Genomic DNA, 15,736 nt, shown 5'->3' on the forward strand with positions numbered 1-15,736 from the left:
CCCTGGTTTATGCTGATGCAGAGCGGACATGGCTCCATGAACAGGGACATATGGAAATCGCTTACAATCGCAAAAACAGAAACACATATTTGGAGCATATTGCAACCGCTATGACTTCATGTTGTTGCAGTTGAAAAAAAATGTATATAGGTGTGTGTATAACTGGTATGTCGCAATTTCTTTAAAATGTATTTTGATGATACAGGAAATAAGGTTGGTATGGTGACTGCATGATTTGGTTTCAGATGAAAACGTGGACCCCATGGTTCAGGACCAAACGGTGGAGCTGGGGGGATGTGAATGCATGGGAGACATTGTCAGACTGGTAAATACAGTATGTACAGCAATGCCCGAACTGTACTACTATCCCTCTCTTTCTTTGTATATATTTCTTCTGTTTATCAATCCCCCTGATTTCGCCACACTTGTCTCATCTCACCCACTACACACTTATTCAATTTGTCTCCTTGTCGCATTCATATCCTGGGGTCGGAGCTCTTGACTCCAAAGAGGTAACCGGAGAGATGAGATGAGAGCAGAATCGCTGCTGCGGGTAATGGGCCATATCGAGTAGGCTATGCACACAATGCACACACACACACACACACACACACACACACACACACACACACACACACACACACACACACACACACACACACACACACACACACACACACTCAACCAACTACAAACATATGTGCACACACACACAACCATAATGCCATATACAGAGAGGCCCACACACACACGCATGCACATGCACACACACACACACACACACACACACACACACACACACACACACACACACACACAGACACACACACACACTCAACCAAACACATTGCACATACACAACCAAATGCCACACACACACACACACACACACACACACACACACACACACCCAGCTGGGTCTGATGAACACACCTGAGTCTCCTTTAAAATAGCACATCAGTATTCAGGTGAGATTCTAAAATGTGTCCTGGACCAATGAAGGCAAAGCGGCATGAAGTATTGAGTGCTTGTGTCTGCAGGACGCACGGAGGGAGTGAACATGCCGTTGCCCTGGAGATAACCGAGAAGCATGGACACTTACCTTTTGTAGTAGTTGGGATCCAGAGTATTTTGCAGAGAGAGATTTAATCTCTCCGCCGAACGCCGACGCCCAGAGCTTCACACTGAAAAACAAACATGAGAAATGGCAAATCAGACAAAAGGAGGAGGCTTGGTTATACTGGTGCGTTGGTCAGTTCAAGGGGAGAAGGGGAGGCAAAAAATGACTTTTGTTAAAATATTAATGCAATAAAAACGCTTAGAAATTATAATGATGTGGAAATAAAGTGTTCTATTTTATTTGATGAATTCATTTATATTGACATCTTTATTCAGCTAGATAAGATAAGATAAGATAAGATAAGATAAGATAAGATAAGATAAGACAAGATAAGATACGATAATGTAAGATAAGATAATATAAGATAAGATCAGATAAAATAATATAAGATAAAATAATATATTATAAGATAAGATAAGATAAGATAAGATAAGATAAGATAAGATAAGATAAGATAAGATAAGATACGATAAAATAAGATAACATAAAATAAGATAACATAACATAAGAGAACATAAGACAAGACAAGACAAGATAAGACTGAATTCCCCGGATGGAAATTCAGGGCTTAAAGCAGAAAGAAAAAGATTAAACAGTATTATGTGCTGAAACAGATCCACTTGCATATTCCTCCATCAGGTTAATTAAGGTTCAAATGGTTGTAGTTTCAGTGGTTCTGCTCGGATCAATTGTGCACATCCCGTTATTTAAAAGAGATCCCAGATGTTTCCTCAAGGAGGGAAATGTAATATGTCCACCTTCTGTTCATGAATTATAATACATTAGAATTAGATTGGATTCGTATGATTAAATCGAATAACAATCATACTTGTTACCATGTGTAGAACTTAGTTATTATAATTAAAGTTACTTCCAATACATTATGCATTAGGAAAACAATTCCACTGTCATAGCATAATTGATCCTAAATCATAAAACTAAGATACGTTGCAACATGATAACTATTGTGGTATAAAACTTGGGAAGCGCTTGCAATTTTAGAAACTTCTAAATGTTATGACCCCCCCCCCCCCCCCCCTTCTGCAATTAAGTAGTGATGCCTTTGTTGTGTTAGGATTCAATAAAAACATAAAAAACTATATAAAAAATAATGCCTCTTCCTCTGCAAACACATAAATCTGCAAATCCCTCACCCCGAATAACCCAACGCATCAGCAATTAAATCCTGTTCATGCTGCTCACATCCCTATAATACAACATATTATTTCTAGTAAAGCGCGCAGGTTGTTTGGGTTTGACTGGCATTCAAGCACCTTGACACTTTTTGAGCATTGGGATTCCGACGTGATGATATGCAGCCATGCAGGTGTAACCGGTATAAGTTGCTTTTCCACGCCAGCGTGGTACTCACACTGGCAGCGGGATTCCCTGGGAGCCCGAAACTTCCGCTACGGCCACCAGAAACAGAAGGATTCTGCTGCAGCACACGTGCCAAAAAAGTATCCTCCATTCGCAGCGCATGTTTGGTCTCTCTCGTCCCCGGCGAGGAGGACTGGATCCGGCTCCGCTATGCGCCCAGACGCCCGCAGCGCATGCTGGGTTTGCCGGGTGATGCCGCTGGCGCTCCGGGTCCGAGGCTGTTCTCTGCCGCTACGAGGGACGGAGCGAGAATAACGGCGCTGGGCTTGGTCCCAGTCCACCAGAGGGCAGAGAGGGGGAGAGAGAGATGGGGAGAGAGAGAGAGGGGGGGGGGAAACGGGGGAGGTAGAGAGTGGGCGGGGGGGGGGGGGGGGGCAGAGAAAGAGAGAGAGAGAGAGAGAAGGGGGAGGGAGAAAGAGAGATAGGGGGCAGAGAGAGAAAGGGGGGCAGAGAGACAGAGAGAGAAGGAGGGTGTAGAGAGGGGGGGGGGGCAGAGAGAGAGAAGGGGGAGGTAGAAAGAGAGATAGGGGGCAGAGAGAGGGGGGGGCAGAGAGACAGAGAGAGAAGGGGGGTGTAGAGAGAGAGGGGGAGGCAGAGAGAGAGAAGGGGGAGGTAGAAAGAGAGATAGGGGGCAGAGAGAGAGAGAAGGGGGGTGTAGAGAGAGAGGGGGAGGCAGAGAGAGAGAAGGGGGAGGTAGAGGAAGATGGGGTAGAGAGAATGAGAGAAGGGGCACAGAAAGAGAGAGGTAGAGGCGGAGAGAGAAAGATGGGGAGGCAGAGAAAGAGAGAGCGTGGAGGGAGGTAGAGAGTGGGGGGGCAGAGAGAGAGAGGGAGAGAGAGAGAAGGGGGAGGTAGAAAGAGAGATAGGGGGCAGAGAGAGAGAGAGACAGAAGGGGGGTGTAGAGAGATAGGGGGAGGCAGAGAGAGAGAAGGGGGAGGTAGAGGAAGAGGGGGTAGAGAGAATGAGAGAAGGGGCAGAGAAAGAGAGAGGTAGAGGCGGAGAGAGAAAGATGGGGAGGCAGAGAAAGAGAGAGCGAGGGGGGAGGTAGAGAGAGAGAGAGAGAGAGAGATGGGGAGGCAGAGAAGGAGAGAGAGAGGGGGGAGGTGGAGAGAGAGAGGGAGATGGGGAGGCAGAGAAAGAGAGAGGGGGGGTAGAGAGAGAGATAGCTGGGGAGGCAGAGAAAGAAAGGGGGAGGTAGAAAGAGAGATGGGGGCAAAGAGAGAGAGGGGGGCAGAGAGACAGAGAGAGAAGGGGGGTGTAGAGAGAGGGGGAGGCAGAGAGAGAGAAGGGGCAGGTAGAGGGGTGGTAGAGAAAGAGAGAGAGAGAAGCGGGAGGTAGAGAAAGAGGGGGTAGAGAGAATGAGAGAAGGGGCAGAGAAGGAGAGAGGTAGAGGCGGAGAGAGAAAGATGGGGAGGCAGAGAAAGAGAGAGCGAGGGGGGAGGCAGAGAAGGAGAGAGAGAGGGGGGAGGTGGAGAGAGAGAGAGGGAGATGGGGAGGCAGAGAAAGAGAGAGGGGGGGTAGAGAGAGAGATAACTGGGGAGGCAGAGAAAGAAAGGGAGGGGGAGGTAGAGAGAGATAGGCAGATGGGGATGCAGAGAAAGAGAGAGGGGGGGTAGAGAGAGGGAGAGAGAGAAGGGGAGTGGGGGCAGAGAGAGAAAAGGGTGGTTTAGAGGGGGGGCAGAGAGAGTGCGAGAAGGGGGAGGTAGAGAGAGGGAGAGAGAGAGATAGAGAGAGAGGTGGCATAGAGAGAAAGAGAAGGTAGATAGAGAAAGAGCGGGGGAGGCAGAAAGAGGGAGAGAGGGAGAAAGAGAGGCGGAGATAGAGAGAGCGAGAGATGGCATAAAAAAGTATATATATATATAGAGAGAGAGAGAGGGGGGGGGCAGAGAAAGAAATAGAGGGGGGAGGCAGAGAGAGAGAAGGGGGATGTAGAGAGAGAGGGGGCAGAGAAAGAGAGAGAGGGAGGCACAGAGAGAGAGAAGGGGGAGGTAGAGAAAGAGGAGGCAGAGAAAGAGAGAGCGAGGGGGGCAGAGAGAGAGAGGGAGAGAATAGGGAAGTAGAGGGGGTAGAGAGAGAGAGTGAGAAGGGAAAGGTAGAGAGAGAGAGAGAGAGAGATGGTAGATAGAGAACGAGAGGGGAGGCACAAAGAGAGAGAGATATGGCAAATAGGGAGAGCACGAGAAGTATTCGAGAAGTAGTAGGTAAGCAGAGCAGTATTTTAAAGTGCAGCATTGTGAAGTGCTGTATTTTAAAGTTCACTGTTTTAAAGTGCAGTATTTTAAAGGCCAGTATTGTAAAGATCAGTACAGTATTTAAAGTGCAATATTGTAAAGTGCATTTTTTTAAAGTTCAGTATTTTAAAGTGCAGAATTTCAAAGTTCGGTATTTTAAAGTTCAGTATTTTAAAGTTCAGTACTTTAAAGTGCAGCATTGTAAAGTGCAGTATTTGAAAGCACAGTATTGTGAAGTGCAGTAATTTGAAGGTCAGTATTTTAAAGTTCAGTATTTTAACATTCAGTATTTTAAAGTGCAGTATTTTAAAGGCCAGTATTTTAAAGTGCAGTATTTTAAAGTGCAGTATTTTAACGTTCAGTATTTTAAAGGTCAGTATTTTAAAGGTCAGTATTTTGAAAGTCAGTATTTTGAAGTGCAGTATTTCAAAGTGCAGTATTTTAAAGTTCAGTATTTTAAAGGTCAGTGTTTAAAGGTAAGTATTTTAAAGTGCAGTAGTTTAACGTTCAGTATTTTAAAGTGCATTATTTTAAAGGTCAGTATTTAAAATGCAGTATTTTGAAGGTCAGTATTTTAACGTTCTGTATTTTAACGTTCAGTATTTTAAAGTGCATTATTTTAAAGGTCAGCATTTTAAAATGCAGTATTTTGAAGGTCAGTATTTTTACGGTCTGTATTTTAACGTTCAGTATTTTAAAGTGCAGTATTTCAACGTGCAGTATTTTAAAGTGCGTTATTTTAAACGTCGGGCTGTTCACTGGGATCAGATCAGAGCTTTAAGACAAGTGGTCGCTCTCTGAACCGCTTTAAAGATCCCATTCCAGAGCTGTGTGAAATAAAACAGCAGTGACATCAGACTTTTTGCTCCGGACTCAGCTCTGGCTGAGACTGCAATTCGATCCCAATGTGTGGGAACAGGACAGGTTTTTTTTTATTTTGTCAGTATTTAGTGAAAACAGAAACAGGGAAAATGTTCCAACTCCAAACACTGTTTTGGCGCAAGACACTTGTGTCCAGGGAACGTACAGGCTGATGTATTTCCCGCCGCTTCCACTCGACTCTTTATTTGCTTAGTAATTGCATCATATATCAAAGGTAGAGGAGCGTGAAGAGTCCGTCCTGTCTGGACCCCACGATAAGGAGCTCCGTGACGGACAGTATCAGCAGCACACCCCCCTCCTGGACCCATAGTGTCTGAGTGGGTTCACCCACTGTGACTGAAGTGTCGGAAGGCAGTGTGAAGTAAACTGAAGAGCCAAAGTATACAATTTACTTATTGTTATTATTCCAATACTACTACTAATAATAATAATAATAATAATAATAATGATGAAAAAATATATATTATTATTATTATTATCATTATTGCTACGACAAATTCTGACGCTCGCTGTAGCACTTTATTTGAAATTGTGACCTCTGTGACCCTAACGCCAGCGCGGTGCTCTCCGTGGTTCTGATTCTGTTGCCCGACTTCGACTTGCATATACAGTACGCCAAAGAAAGTCTCAGCAAGTATGCGAAGAGATGCGTCCAAATAAACGATAGTTTATTTTGATTTACACAACATAACATAGCGCTAACGAAAATGCAGCTTCCGTAAAAGCATTTTTTGAAAGACGTCTGACGATAATCCGAGTGTCAAGATGTTCATATCAGATATTTTAATAAAACACGTCAGTACATCTAGTGTCTCTAATTGGATTCCGCTTGTAATCTCTGGCTTGACTTGATGAGACGTAACCCTCTTGGAAGGTTACACGTCGGCCATGCCTCTACTGTCTGTCCTGTGGTTACAACTCAGGGCTTGACCTCACGTCCCGAGGCAGGAATTAGGTAATAAAGTCAGACCTCGAAGGCCCGAGGGACTTTTTACCTTCATCAAACTGTTCCGGCTTGATTCCCAACCACGCGTTGGTCACATTAAACGCGGCTCTGACAAGCAACCTTCTCGCTCTCTCTCTCTCTTTGCGAGAGAGAGAGAGAGAGAGAGAGAGAGAGAGAGAGAGAGAGTGAAATAACACAATCTTATTACTCCCCTATGTACATTCGTCCGGAGTGAGGGATTGTAAAGAGCGCTGCAGTAACTACCGAAGAGAGCTGGACCATGCACCGTGTGGACGAAATGTGTTTTGCGGCGAGTCGCTTTGTCGCGAGGCTCGTCCTGTTTTGACCACCTTCAAGGTGCGGGATCAACGCTCATCCCGCAGGAGGACTTAGTCTTTAAGTCCGGATAAAGGGATTCTGAGTCTGAGGCCAGGGGGCCACTTAACCACAGAGGGAGGCTTTGTCTTGTTGGACGCTCGTGAGCTGCGGGGGCGGTTCAGTTCTCGTACTTTTCTTTTTACACTTGTGCACCCATGCAGCCCGACGCTCCTTTTCCGAACGCCTCCTACTACAACGGAGGGCCGCGGCGGGACCCCCCGCTGTCGCAGGCCGGCTTCATCGCCCTCTCCGTCGTAATGGCCCTTTTCACCGGCCCGGCCATCATGCTGAACGCTGCGGTGATCATTGTGACCCTCGTGCACAAGCAGCTGAGGCGGCCGCTCAACTACGCTCTGGTGAACATGGCGGTGGCCGACCTGGGCACGGCCGTGACCGGGGGGTTGCTCTCCGTGGTGAACAACGCCTGGGGCTCCTTCGCCCTGGGGAGGACAGGCTGCGTCATGGAGGGCTTCGCGGTGGCTCTGTTTGGTGAGTGCCCGTGCGGGCTGTCGGATTCACATTCACATGGGCGTGTGGCCGTACTGGTTGTCTCACTGATGCAGGATCACAGAGCGTTTGAACAGGAAATCAAGATTAACTGAACTGACAATACATTGCACCACAAACACATACTGTAAGTCAAACAGCTAGAAATAAATGCACTTATGGGCAAACCTGAGTTCAAATTTACATATGGTTGCAATCCACTGCATCAGTGCACCAGGGTATACAGGCTACTGCAGTGTAACTCCGTTTCTACACATGAAACATCTTTTTGTTGGTCATTTCTCCATGTTTAAAATGAATGAATGTATGGCATTTCCAGGGTGTACAGTATGTGGTCATTATGTTGATGGGATTTGGGGGAACGTTTCGGCGTCGCATTAAAATTCACATCATGTTAACCATTTTGTCATCGTTTGTAATAAACCCCATGCATATAAACTATACACAAGCTAACCCCTTTCCCATGGTGCCCGCAGGTATCACATCTCTGTGCACGGTGGCGGTGATTGCAGTGGAGAGGATGTTTGTGGTTTGCAAGCCGCTGGGGCCCTTCTCCTTCCAGCTGAAGCACGCGGCAGGCGGCGTGGCCTTGTCCTGGTTCTGGTCCCTCATATGGAACCTGCCGCCCCTGTTTGGGTGGGGCAGGTACGAGCTGGAGGGCGTGGGGACGTCCTGCGCGCCGGACTGGCACAGCCGGGACCCTAAAAACGTCTCCTACATCCTGTGTTACTTTGCGCTCTGCTTCGCGATTCCTTTCGCCATCATTTTGGTCTCCTACACGAGACTTCTGTGGACCTTGCATCAGGTGAGTTCGAGTGGTTCCACGTATCAGGCTGTGTATTATGCTGGAGCGTTGCATAACAGGAGACCGATATGAATTTAATTGCAGGGGAAGGTCCATATGCCATTACATTATTTGTGCCCCTGAAGGTGTCTAAGATGGCATGTGTGGAAGGTGGGGCGGCAGCCAAAGCAGAGATGAAGGTCGCCCGCATGGTGGTCCTCATGGTGCTGACTTTCCTCGTCAGCTGGTTGCCCTACGCCAGCCTCGCCCTGCTCATCGTGGCCAAGCCCGACGTAGAGATTCCTCCTCTGGTTGGGACGGTGCCCGTGTACCTGGCCAAGTGCAGCACTGCCTACAATCCAATAATTTACATCTACCTCAACAAACAGGTCAAAATGGGTTAATCCCCCTTTGTAAGTAGTTAGGTAGTGGAAGTGGAAGAAGTACTTACACGTAACTAGGCTAGTGTAATGCCCTAAACAAAAAGTCTGTACTCTGGTAATGACATGTACACATAGGTGCATTTAATTCATTTTCTTTCTTTCTTTCATTCTTTCTTTCTTTCTTTCTTTCTCTCTTTCTCTCTTTCTTTCCACATAATCCATCCTTAACATATAAGCTTATTAGATAACTTGTTGTTCAGGTATTTTCTTTTAATGTTTAGTGTTATTTTAATTCAGATTTCACTGCACTTAAGGCTCCTTATTATTGGAATGGCCACACCTTAAAGGTTAACCCTTTTCATGAACTGAATGCATAAATAACACTTCAATCAAAACAATCTAGTAATTGCATGTGTTATACACACCGATCAGCCACAACATTAAAACCACTGACAGGTGAAGTGAATAACATGTCTCATCTCGTTCCAGTGGCGCCTGTCAAGTGGTGGGATAAATTAGGCAGCAAGTGAACAGTCAGTTCTTGAAGTTGATGTGTTGGAAGCAGGAAAAATGGTCAAGCGTAAGGATCTGAGCCACTTTGACGAGGGTTCAATTGTAATGACAACTGGATCCGAGCATCTCCAAAACAGCAGGTCTTGGGGGTGTTCCTGGTATGCAGTGGTTAGTACCTACCAAAAGTGTTCAAGGAACGACAATTGGTGAACCGGCGACAGGGTCATGGACGCCCGAGGCTCATTGATGCGTGTGGGGAGTGAAGTCCAGCCCGTCTGGTCCAGTCCCACCGAAAGCACCTACGATGGGCACGTGAGCATCAGAACTGGACCATGGTGCAATGGAAGAAGGTGCCTGGTCTGAAGAATCATGTATCTGGCACCAAGACGTTAGCAGCAGATCCTTTAAGTCCTGGAAGTTGAGAGGTGGGGCCTCCATGGATCAGGCTTGCTGTTCCAGTACATCCCACAGATGCTGGATTGGATCGGACCCAAACCCCGGCCCTCCACACGATGGAGAAGAATACATGGTCTGAAGAATCATGTATTCTTCTTCCTCACAACTTCCAGGACTTAAAGGATCTGCTGCTAACGTCTTGGTGCCAGATACCACAGGACACCTTCAGAGGTCTTGTGGAGTCCGTGCCTCCACGGGTCAGAGCTGTTTTGGGGGCACGAGGGGGAGCTTCACGATTTTAGTCAGGTGGTTTTAACGTTGTGGCTGATTGCTGTATAAATGCAGTGGCGTTAAAGGTCATTTGGACATTTACAAAAGGAAATTTAAAAATATAGTGGAATTAAAAATATAAAGTTCCCTGAGACGGAATGAAGTAGAGATATCTGTAAGTGTACTGAAGCACAGTCATTGAGTAAAAGTACTCCGTCACTTCCTAGGCCTGTCGTCATCCTGCGGCCACTGTGACGGGAGCGGTGGTCGCTTCAGACAGCAGCGCCATCTGGTGGCGCAAAATTTTCTGTCGCTCCCCACAGTTGCGCCACGAACCTCAATGCGCACTGCTGACGTGCACGTGTCCTGTGTTTGGCAGTTCAGGGGCTACGCTGTGCCCTTCCTCTCGTGTGGGAGAACGTCCCGCACTGACGACGAGGAATCGGAGCTCCAAACCACAGTGGAGTCGTCAAACAACAAAGTCTACCCCCCCTGAAATGCGCAGATTCATACAATTTGCCTCCCGCTTGTTGTGGCGTCACCGACCAGAAGAGCTGTCGAAGGATTTGTGAGAACTACTGCTACTACCTATTGTAAATAGAGTGCAGCTCCTTGAATATGACACGTGTTCACCTGTGTTTTTGCAACAGTGATATTAAAATGCGCTTAAGATTTACATGTTGTTGCACTCAGTACACACCCGTCACTTATTCTGTATCAAATGCAAATTAAAGAAGCATATTTCAGCATAAGTTTATTCAATAATAACCTTTACAAAATGAAATCATCAGTATCGATTAAAATGAAGTCAAGGCCAAAATAAATTGGAAAAATACAAAAAAAAATGTATTAATACAAAACCGAGAGGGTTTAAGTAAAGCATTTGCTACTAAGAGAAATCATGTTTACGGAATAAAAACATTACAGAGCAAATATCAAGACTTTCAAGTAGAGAACATTACCATGGGTCTTTCCATACCTTTGTACATAGTTTACATTATCTTCTATTTTAATACATATCTCAGAACATTAATATTTGTAATAATAAATAGAATCATAGCAATATGATGAAAACTAATAAAAATGTTCAAATCAATAGGTGTTTCTCTGTAAACTGGTACTAAACCATTGGATCTTTTTTCCCCGCCCATCCCCAAACAGAGGAACAGTGCACCTTGAAAATATATATTTTTAAATATACTCTTTCAGTCCCAGCATTGAAAGGTGAGGTGTAAATGACAAATATAGTTCACTAAACCATACACACAGTCACAAAAGTACAAAATTGTCTCACCTTAATACACAAATTTGTTTAGAAAAGGAGAAACAAAAGCACTATACAGTTACTTGTGCAAAGACAAACAGCTAAGTGCGAATTTTTTTTAAATACCATTGGTATAGACTCAACCAAATCAGTGTTTTTCTCTTTTATTTCAGGAATCCCTGACATGAGGTAAAAGTAAGTTGTTTTTGTCTTTAGTTTAACACAACTTTTTGAAAAGTGTTTACAAAATAATGCATATCTTCAGTTCATCAGTACTGTAATTGCTACGAATAGTACAATGTGCCCGTTATGTGCATTGGTCCTTTCATATGATAATCATCAACAAAAGGACTAGAACACATTTTTTTTTTTTTTTTTTTTTACTCACAAACAATTCAAAGAGCCCTTTCAATTTGCACACAAAGTGGAAAACCAACATTTTCATGACAGTATTCGGTTGAATTAAGAGTACAATACGCACTCAACTACAAATCCAACACCCATGAACTACAAATCATGTATATGCCTAATATCCTCTGTGCTAACTCAGACTTGCACATGTCGCCGAAAAAACCTACGTCATAGCGTCCTTTTCCCAGTAATATCATCCTAGTTTAGTTTTTTAACGGTAGCTGATGAAGACAGTCGGGCTCTTTTGTCTCACATTCCAGGTGTTGTGAGCCCACGCAGCGGCCCCTGGTCATGGGTCAGGGAATCGTCTCATCCTCACAATGTCATCGATTAAAACGTATATCAACAGTTACGATACAAAGCAAATTAAACACTAGTATCGGGGGGTTTGGGGTTGGGGGCGTTGGGGGGGGATGGCGTTTAACCCTGCTCCGCTCACTCCTCTGTGTAAAACTCCAGTGACTACTATGACGAACAGACAAGTCCAGACGCTGATATGTTGTCCCCGGTGCCTAAGGAGGTAAACTGTATGCATGAACCAGGCAGGCTGAGAGAGAAAAGTGACGGGGTTTAGTATTGCTTAGCCTCTCTCCACCTGGGCCACATCCCGTACACCGGCGCACCACCCGCCGCCTCCCCCACCTGCGCTGCCAGAGCAGCCTCTGGATGTGAGCGCAGCGTCCTCGCTGCCATCTCAGGCTCTGCTCCAAGCCCTCCGCACGCAACATGAAGGCTAAGACGTGTTTAGGAAGATTCTGTATGAAGATTCAACGGAAATACACCATGATCAACATAGAGTATGCCCAGGAAAAAAATACCAGCACACGCAATGAGATATATTAATGTATCCCTGTTTTTAACATTTATCTTTTTTTTTTTTTTTTCTTTCAGCAGCAAAAGGCATTTCAGTAGGGGATGATAAAACCTAGGTTTGACTTTAAAACCAACAAAAAAGCAGCAGTATTAATGCATTATGCATTTGAAATTCTTGTGGTTACCCTGCACAAAATATGCAAAACAATATGTTTGTCAAGTCGACATAAAACCGAAACTTCAGATCCTTGTTTCCGAAATGTTCCTTTTGGCAGAGTTGTACTTTTTATGCATGCGGTGTTGGTTTGGTGAAATAACACTCAGCGCTCCTATGCTCATGAAACACATGTTTGCTTATCTTGTGCAGCAGTGTTGTCACACAAGCGTAACCTCTTAAGTTGCTGTTTTCACATGCAAATTAAAGGGTGCATACCAGCAGAAATAAAAGGCAAAGAAATATTAGAATATTGTACCTAATAAAAAGCACAATTCTGCTTTCTTAGCACAATAGGAGTCACAAGGGTCCATATTGCTGATCTTTTAAATGGTACATAATTACAAAATATAGAATATCTCTTTACAAAGTTTTATTTTATTTTATAATACAATACATTTACAGCATGTCAACTATGAAATATTAATCAGGCTATTCTAAATTTTCAAATAACCTGCCTGCTAGTGCATTTATTACAAATGCTTTTGTCACTTTAAAAGTAAATATCTCAAGTTGAATGATGCTATTTGTAGGACAGATAGATCCTGTATAATCTTGTAAAACTCTAGCGGCGCTCTTCTCGCTTTGACTCGACTATAGTACGTGACCGTTTTAAATCGTCTGCTCTAACTACGTGGGTATGGAGGTTTTCTAACGTCTACGGGAGGAGATATGCCTTTCTACGCTTGCATTGAAAACTTGCATGATATGCCAAACCTTATTAAAGTGACTGAGGTAATGACATCTTACATCTGATTGTCATCACCCTAAGAGACCCGCCTTCCAAGCGTCTCCCACCTTCACCAGCGAAGCAATTCCAACAGCGACGCCAACAACATCCTGAAGTAGAACTCCAGCTCCAAGTCACTTTTTTAGGAGTGCATAGTCCGTTCCGTTCTGAGCCGTACCTCCTTCGCCGGCAGGTGGAGAGCAATGAAGTGGAAGGGGCTGATGTCTCTCTTTTAGGTGCCTTTTTCTTCAATGTAAAAGGCACTTCTTTTGGTCAGAGCCAATAGATGCATTTTTTTTTTTTTTTCAATTATTTTCACCGATGGTAACCGAAAAAGGTTCTTGTGTACAGAGTTTAATCCAGCTGCTGCTATAAAGTTGTGATACATATCATCTCGTCCGCGAGGTCCTCCTCGTAAGGAGCTCTTTGTTCCGTCTCGGGCTCCTCGTCGCTGTAGCTGGCGGCGGCGTCCTGCAGCTCGTAGTCCCTGGGGTTCAGGATGGGGAAGACGTTGACCCCGTTGATGCCCGGAGCCACGCCCCCGTTCAGCAGGTGGCTGGCGGCGCTCTCCATCTCGTCTATCGTCATCTCACAGGCGTCTGCTATCTCGTGCTTTGTGGCGGCGACGAACTTGGGATCCTTGGCGTATCTCCCAAGTCCTTCAGATATCAGAACCTAAAAATAAACAGAGAAATATGGGTGTTCACAATGCTCCCGAATTATTTGCAATGGAATGTGCTCTCTGACTCAGTCCAAAGACTCACCGCTTCCACCAGGCTGGTGGCACTGCCTCTCTTCTGGTGGTACTGGTTCCGGTACTCGGGCGGGACCTGCAGGTGGACGGGCGAGTAGGTCCTCTGGGAGTACTCCGGGTCGTCCGTGTACCAGGAGCTCTTGCGGACGGAGACCTGGCTGCTGGCAGAGCTCTCCCGGTGCGGGTGGTCCACGCGGATCAGCGGCGTGTAGTACGGCGACTGCTCTTTACTGGCTGGTGTGGCGGGAGGGGTGGCCCACGAGCGGGTGGAGCGGGTCGGGGAGATGCGGTGAGCTCTGCTGGAGTCCAGGCCTGCTACTGCCATTACCTGAAAAGGAAGGAAGTGCTCACCAATACAACCTGAATACAGCCTTCACATACAGGGGATCTAGCTGTAGGACAGTGGAACAGTGGGAGCGATGGGACTGCCGCAATAAGCCAGATGCAGATGTTTCCACTATTTTGATCAAAAATGGAAAATGTACCATTTAGCATGTGACACAGAATATCAACATCTTAAAAAACGGTGTCAACCATTCTAATGTTCCTGGCTCTCTCTTCTCTCTTAAACACAAAACGCACAAGCTCGTCTCAGTTTTTGCCTGATTATCGGCAATGTTGGCATTTGTGTGCTGCCAGAGCCGATTGCTGGGAGTGGGAAGTGTAAGAAAGAAGATGCACATGCCCAGACCCACACACACACACACACACACACACACACACACACACACACACACACACACACAGAGCATGAGGACTGAGGATCCGCAGCCAAAAATGTGGAACTAACAAGTGAACTGGCAATTACAACTGCAAACGAAGAGAGAACTGAGCTGGAGAATGCAGCGTCTTAGCTTTGCCAATATTTAGCTTGTATGTACAGCACACAAAGTGTTCATGAGATAAGATAAGATAACGCTTTATTGATCCCCGGGATGGAAATTAAGGAAAATGTAATCACTAAAATTGGATTTCAAATACAGTTATGCTTAATACCGTTGATATATTAGAATACCAAGAAAATAACTGAGAATAAAATTGGGACCTTAAAATTGGCGTTAAATTAATTGTGTAACGTTACACAAATATATATTTATAATCATGTAAGCCCCTTTCCCACATGAAATCTAAAACATTGCTGGATAAAAAAAAATCCACTAAAGGCAGTAGATAGTCATTCCCACATTGGCCTTCTTTACGGAAAAGTTGTGTATGGAGTCTGTTCCCACATAGATGACGGTTCTGGTTACATTATGTGCCGCTCGTGTTAGAGGTGTTTCACATCAGGTGAGACGACGTAACAGAATCAGTTTTTAAACCAGCGCGTCGCTCCCCGTCTCCCCGCCTCACGGACTCTTCCCTCTGCCGACACAAGAGGGGACAGAGCCCCCCTGTCCCCGGACGCAAAATAACCCTGAACCCAAAGTTCTTAAATCAGTGTGAGCATTTTCAACCAGTCCTACTCCCTCAGCCTCCGGAGAATGAACGCTCTCCACCCGTTCTCCATCTCCCTGTCCGCTCGCTCCCTCCGTCTCCGCGCTGCGGTGCAGCCGGCGGGAAAGCGAAGAGCTTGTGCCTGATGTCCCCGCACCACACCCCGAAATGTAGAAGACACGTCTAGGGTGTGAGTGGCATTTTTAAGAAGATAAATAATAACATTTAAGAATATAAAGACCTGTCTCCATAAAGACGTGTTTCAGTTTCTGATCTTTGCAGCCGAGCTCCGCGATTGGGATCGGACTCGCCATTTTACAGAAGGT

At 45.4% G+C, this 15,736-nt stretch overlaps 3 protein-coding genes across 3 annotated transcripts in view; 1 reads left to right on the plus strand and 2 right to left on the minus strand.

The window, feature by feature from the left end:
• The window catches only part of cacna2d3 (calcium channel, voltage dependent, alpha2/delta subunit 3), a gene marked incomplete at both ends in the record, with an annotated part of 28,514 nt that extends 25,912 nt beyond the window's left edge, over window positions 1-2,602 (minus strand). The window contains 2 exons of the mRNA XM_080000973.1: window positions 1,103-1,184; window positions 2,493-2,602. Of these exons, the coding sequence (XP_079857099.1) occupies window positions 1,103-1,184; window positions 2,493-2,602 (192 nt within the window). The remainder of the gene's footprint in view (window positions 1-1,102; window positions 1,185-2,492) is intronic.
• Window positions 2,603-7,092: 4,490 nt separating this feature from the next.
• On the plus strand, window positions 7,093-10,286 carry LOC307230538 (parapinopsin-like; the record flags this gene model as incomplete). Its single annotated transcript, XM_080000974.1, has 4 exons — window positions 7,093-7,426; window positions 7,921-8,249; window positions 8,375-8,617; window positions 10,170-10,286. 4 exons carry the CDS (start codon window positions 7,093-7,095, stop codon window positions 10,284-10,286), a joined length of 1,023 nt encoding a protein of 340 aa, XP_079857100.1.
• A 3,305-nt stretch (window positions 10,287-13,591) lies between these two features.
• cacna1da (calcium channel, voltage-dependent, L type, alpha 1D subunit, a) overlaps window positions 13,592-15,736 on the minus strand; it is a gene marked incomplete at both ends in the record, with an annotated part of 61,315 nt that continues 59,170 nt past the window's right edge. Inside the window, 2 exons of the mRNA XM_080001475.1 lie at window positions 13,592-13,897; window positions 13,987-14,304. Coding sequence (XP_079857601.1) covers window positions 13,592-13,897; window positions 13,987-14,304 — 624 coding nt within the window. The remainder of the gene's footprint in view (window positions 13,898-13,986; window positions 14,305-15,736) is intronic.

Source organism: Zeus faber, assembly GCF_960531495.2.
Source record: "Zeus faber genome assembly, chromosome: 5".
In the NCBI taxonomy this organism is placed as follows: Eukaryota; Metazoa; Chordata; class Actinopteri; order Zeiformes; family Zeidae; genus Zeus; species Zeus faber.